Below are 6,393 nucleotides of genomic sequence, written 5' to 3' on the forward strand. Positions count from 1 at the left end.
ATTCTCCTCTCAAACCTTGGCGACTTATCAATACTAACCCTGACCACAACCAAAGGATGGTTCAAATCCAATCATTAACACCATAAGTCTGTAAATGTAGTATCATTTATAATAATTTAAATTTTTTTAAAAAAATATAAAAATATTATTTAAATTTTTTAATTTTATAAAATTATTTAAAACATAAGCAGAACATAGCTGAAATAGATCTAAACATGCTCTCCTCCGAATCCTCACAATACATGTATAAAATTCCGTGAACTGATGTATCATTTTGAGGTCCAAATCTAGCCTAATAATTCTTCGGATCGACGCCAGATTGGATGAATAGGCTATGGATGGCAACCCCCACCGTATCCCAAACGCTACCTACGACGCCGCCGGTGACTGCATCCAGCTGTGCGGCGCGAGCAAAACAGCTCGACACCCTGGCGATCGAGCTGTCTCAAGCTCTCATGTAGCTGGCCATGTTCGTACGAACACCGTTATGGTCGTGATATGAGAACTCTCACCGACAAGACATGCTGGTGTAAACACCGCCTAGAACGTACTTTTCTCCTCGATTTTAATGAACAAGTGAGGAGGGCCAGTGAAACGCGACGGAGAGAATGGAATCCCTTAGGTTGTCTCCACCCATATGTCAGTGGCTCTCAAGCCTCCAAACGTCACCAATAAAAAAAAGGACAGACCATCTAATGGACTAAAGTTTTTAGTAATTTCGTTAGATGAGTGGAGAATCGCATTGATGACGCGTCCATGCTTCATTTAGTGGAGAAAGGGACTCATGAACAAACTGATGTTCACTCGCGGTAAAGATTTTGTCAATGTTATCTTATACTCTGGGACTTCTTTTCAGAGGCATGACTGTTAGGAAAAATGTCACCTTCCCTTTGGAGTCCTTGTATTGGATGCTTTAATGGATCCATGGAAGCCAAAATGCTGAAGGATATTTATCAATTCATTATTATTATTAAGCAATATTGTGGCTAAATCCAACTTTTCCACACCAAAAAAAAAAAGATGGACAGGGGCTATCGTAGTATTTGGAGATTATATGTAGATTTAATGAATAGATCTAATATGAAGCTTCATGTTAGCTATATATGATTGCTTTTGGTCCTTGGTATCCAATGACCGTTACATCGGAGGAGTGAACTTGGTAGCCTATAAAATTTCTTATTGGTCCAATAGTTAAAGTAAAAAGAGTAAAGATCAAATTGTTAGCTTTATCCTCTTAAGTTATATGAGAAAACTTGACAGTCTAATTAGCAACCACAATTGCTCATGTATTGCAGGGCAGTATGATCAAACTTGATAGTCCAATTCACAATCACAGCCATTCCGGTATAATATAAAGACTATCATCCATGTACAGCGCAAGCCTCAACACATCACAACATCTCGTAGTATACGGATGGCTGTGATCATGAAATCAGATTATCAAATTGAAATTGGGGAGGGGACTAACTTGTTGTTGTGGAGCCCAAGAATGCCCAGGTTCTCCAAATCACCATCTACCACCTTTAACTCGAGAAAAAGAACGAGGAACCACAAATACTAATGACATTTTTGCTTGCTTAAGGTCATGGCAAAGCACGCTAACCCACTTAATCCTACCAAGGGTACGTGTCACGCAAATATTTGGTAGAAACTGCTGTCTTCATGCTTTGGGCACACCATCCAATCCCCTCAGCCGCAGAGCATCTCACTGTTACTACTTTCTTTTCCAAGCGCCGCTTTCTTGCTCTCCTCTCCTCTCCTGTGGTAGTCCTGTGGCTTTCTCTGTTCCTTGGCCCGCGGCCGAGAGAGAGAAGAAGGGAGGGAAAGAGGTGGGATTCGAGGAGGATGGAGAAGGCGCTGACGAAAGTTGGGAGCTTGAAAGTAGGGAGCATTTGGATTTCGAAGAAGGCCAAAGAGGAGATCTCCTCCATTGGTGACGACCTCTCTGTGAGTTCGAGAACAAGAAACCAAAAAAATCCATTTTTTCTTCTTTTTTTTTCCCTCATAGTATCTTTTTTTATCCTTTGATCTCTCTACTTTTACGCTTTCTTTTTCCTGTTACCAGCATTTTTAGTTGCTTTTTTAGTCTCCATCTCAAACAATGTGGACGGATTTGGGCCAAAACCTATGGATCTTTTCTTTTATCTGGCATTCTACGTTCTCAGTATTTTTTTTCTATTAAAATACCCTCAAAAAACTTTTTTGATGATTTTTTTCCGTGAGATTCGGGGAATGGAAGCGATGTGTTTTAGCTAAATTGAGTCAATTATTTAGTTTATAACTCTTTGCAAGTAATGTTTCCTCTCTGAGAGTATAAAGATTGCAGGTTTAGGAGACATTGATTATTTCATTGCACAATTTGGGATTCAGAACAATGGATATTAATAAGTTTTTTCAGAAAAATTTTATTCAAGAAAGCATCGGTTCTATCACTATGTATTTTGGCTGTGAATTTTGTGCCATTTTGCTGTCTTGATTTGTTAATATTTCTTCCTGGAAAAAAAATTGACTAGAAAAATTATGCTGGCGGATTATGATGGAAGGATTGCTTGTAGTGTCATTTGTTTTATTGTTTAATTGTTTTTGCTGAAAAGTTGCTGGTTGTGATTGGCAGCGGTTCTCAAATACTGTGGAAGAGAAGGCCAAATGGATCTTTGAAAAGCTGAAAGGTGAGAATCGATGCTAGATCGGCTTTAAAATTTCCAATGTTTCTTCTTATATTGGAAATGATCATACATTAGCATGTATTGGATGTTTCAATTCCATTGCATTTGGGTTCTTGAGTTGGCATGGATCAACAATAATGCATGATCACAATTATGTGCATAAAGGAAGGATAATCAACGATTACATGACATCAATAATAAGAGATTTTGGTTAACATTTTGGCATCAAATTTCTTAATTCTTGTGTTTTGTGGGGCAGTTGGAAGCTGATTTCCCCTCCCACAATTTCTTACTTCTGGATACTTCGGCATGCTCTGTGATGTAATTTGATATATCGGTGACTTATTTAAATTTTTACCAACTTAAGATCAGTTAAAATCTATATACTCCATAAATGCTTTTCTTTCTTTGATTGCCAAGTATTCCTTTCCCTTCTATTTCATTTACTCATGTGAACGTAGAAGGCTTTGTTCTCATAGCATCAAATTTGCAAATATTTTTGTTAATAGCCAAGATGTGGGCCTGAAAAAATTTCAGGCTGCTCTGGTTATTTAATGATTTCAAATCATTTTCCTGACCAAACCGGATGAATTTATGCTTTTCACCCACTTCATCTTTAACTTTTGGACTTTTCACTTTGCACTACTGAGGTTATTCCATTATTTAGTAGCGTTACTTTGACTTGGGCTCGGTCCTTTTCAGAATTAGGTTAGTGAAAGCTATGATATCACTCTCAGAATTGTTTGAACAAGATATTCAAATGCTTTGGAACTAAAAAGAAAAAAATCAAATGTGCATGAAACTTAATTCGCCTTGGGTATATGATTCACTTCATAAATATTATGGCTAAGAAATAAGATTGGGGAGGAATGTGCCTTTTTCAAGCCTGTGCCCTGTTGTGGTAGACTCTCCTAGGCTTAACATTTTCAAAAACAAATTAATGATTGATGTTTTTTCACGGGACTATTGGGACCATTCTTCCTGAAAAAAAGATTGTGAAAACCATCAGGAATGATCTCTGTGTGGTATGTAGTAAACTGGAGCCTTGCAAATCTTTTGATAAAATGTCATTTGAACATTAGTTTGGCTTGTCAGTTTTTACTTTTTAACAGGTTGTCACTAGGTGGGACAGTTTGCTGTCTCTCATACTTGACAAAGTGTTTGAGTTCAATAAATGATTAACATCAGGTTTTATACAGTTGTAGTTACATGAGTAGAATGTGGTCACTCATTTGCTGGTCTATCTGCTGATGTGAGGAACTTGGTGATGACCTAAGAATGAATGCCTGGGACATGCAAGATAGTGAATTTATATTCGTGAACCCAATTTGTGTTGGGACTGGTAACAGAGATCGTATTGATCTTAGCAATTACTATTCATGATGACGAGAGCTAAAGTAGTTTATATGGTGTTTAGTAGAAATATATTTTTTTATAAATAGAGAACGTTTTGAAGGTTGATGGTGAATAGTAGTTGGTGAGATGGAAAGTTTTGGCATCCTCATCGTTTTCCACATTTCGCATGTATAGAAGTTTTGCTCTGGAAAATGACTATTTTTTATGCCATAGCCTGATGTTCCTATTTTCATGAGCACAGATAACAGACCATCTCTGACCACCCCTTTGTGGTAAAAGTGTTAGTGAATTTCACATGTGCTTCCATGCATACATGCACACATTACACATGGAAACGTAAGCCTAGTGCACTTCTATCTAATTGTTGGAGTTAAAGGTGAACTATCCTATTTCATTTTTCTACAGGGAAGCCACCAAAACCCCTACCAGATCTTCTCCGTGAATACGGGCTACCACAAGGCCTTTTCCCAAGGAACATAATATGCTATGAGTTTGATGAATCAAAATCAAAGTTAATTGTTCACCTGCCTTCCCCCTGTGAGGTCAGCTTCAAAGATTCCTCTGTGCTAAGGTATGCCACTCGTGTCAAAGCGGTCTTGACAAGAGGGAAGCTATCTGGGATCGAAGGAATGAAGACCAAGGTCCTGGTTTGGGTTAAAGTTACCCATGTGGGTGTTGAGAGCTACAAATCTGACAAGGTCTGCTTCACAGCTGGTGTGAAAAAATTGAGGCCTAAGGATGCTTATGAGATGCCTCGTGATTCAATCAAAGTAGAAGAGTTTTAAGGTGATGGCACCAATTCTCTGTTTTTACTGTGGTGTATCCTGTTTGTGATCATTTTAAAAATCAGAAAGGCTACTGTGTATCTCAGTGCAGTTGCAATGACCTTATTGATGGATGGATATTAATGTAAGAGAAGTAGAGTTCTGTTCTCTTTATTTTTCTTTCAATGATGTTTTAGATATTTGTGCATTGATTCATTTTCCCTCTTTCTCCCCTCAGCTATGTAATCTTGCTTGCATTATGATCTTTCTTTCTTTCTCTTTGTGCATATGCTTATATTGCTTTTGCTTAAATGTAGTGAATTTGAGTTCAAATTTTAATATATATTCTAATCCAAGGCTTAGGATATACAACATGTAAATAGGCCTCTGTGCTGCAGTTAGAAGGCCAAGTTCAAGATGTTGAATAAAATTTCTGCTAGGAAATGCAATGTGGATTAAAAATTCTAACTCTTGTTCACAGACTCCAAGGTTATATATGCATAGAAACATGTACAATTATATTGTTACTAGTGAATTTTTGGCATGGCATGATAAAGCAAGTCAGCTTAGTTCGTGTTTGTTACTCTTTAAAGAAGTGCTTTTGCGACTTTTAAAGCAAAATAGCGCTTCCCAGAAAAATAAGTATTTAGTAACATGACCTAGAAAGTGCTTTTACAAGGAAAAAAGTCAGAAAATGCTTTTAGGAGAATCTAGAAAACCTAGCTTCTAGCTTATCTTTTCTCTTTCAATAAAACAGAAGCAACACTTCATGATTGTTGAATCTTAGGAGAGCTTGTGCAGTCCCCAAGACTCTTAAGCACTGAGAGCTTGTGCAGTATCAAGACTCTTGAGCACTGTGAGAAATGAAATACAAAGCAGGTTTTATCACAACATACTAGATGATAATGAAGTTGTTTACTTGAAAGTGACAAATGTATGTTGACTGGGTGTATTTCTCCTCATCAATTTGGTCAATTCATGTGGATACATATCAATTTCATAATTAATCAGTCTGAAGTAAGCAGGCATTATAGAATAAGATTGCCTCAATTTACATGACTTGAAAATTTGCAGAAAATTTGCAGTGAAAATGTAGGTAATAAAAATCAACAAAAATAAAAGAATATTTGATTGTGGAAAATATGTAATATTAACAAATAGTAACCTTGACAGCAGGTGAGATTTTCACTCCAAACTCCAAAGAATAAGAGGTGATAGGGGACTCATGTGAACTGCACTAACTGGCTAGCATGCATCTCATCTTGTCAACTACACATTACATAACTATAGACATATATTCTTATGTATCATTTTTCATCGTGGATCCTGTGGCATTTGCACGCATGTTGTTTGTTGCTCATGCATGTACACATGGCAAAAACACCTTCAGCCTGCATAATTTCAGGAAGATGGATGGTGGATCTCACTAGATAACCAAAAGTACCTTATTATGAGTGATGTATTAGGATATCTGACTGATGCTTTTGTGAGAGACAAACTGAAAGAAATCCAGGGGAAAAGAATAAAAGGTCAGCTGAAACCCTCAAGAATGCAGCTCTTCTATTCCAACTCTCGTTAACTCTATTTTTATTTTTCTCCCTCATCAA

At 37.2% G+C, this 6,393-nt stretch overlaps 1 protein-coding gene across 1 annotated transcript; it reads left to right on the forward strand.

The window, feature by feature from the left end:
* The first annotated feature begins 1,745 nt into the window (after positions 1–1,745).
* LOC105056015 (uncharacterized protein At5g01610) lies at positions 1,746–4,972 on the forward strand. Its single transcript, XM_010938077.4, has 3 exons — positions 1,746–1,947; positions 2,615–2,669; positions 4,428–4,972. Exons 1-3 carry the CDS (start codon positions 1,846–1,848, stop codon positions 4,805–4,807), a joined length of 537 nt encoding a protein of 178 aa, XP_010936379.1. The 5' UTR covers positions 1,746–1,845; the 3' UTR covers positions 4,808–4,972.
* The last annotated feature ends 1,421 nt before the right edge of the window (positions 4,973–6,393 follow it).

The sequence above is a fragment of the Elaeis guineensis genome, chromosome 13 (genome assembly GCF_000442705.2).
Source record: "Elaeis guineensis isolate ETL-2024a chromosome 13, EG11, whole genome shotgun sequence".
In the NCBI taxonomy this organism is placed as follows: domain Eukaryota; kingdom Viridiplantae; phylum Streptophyta; class Magnoliopsida; order Arecales; family Arecaceae; genus Elaeis; species Elaeis guineensis.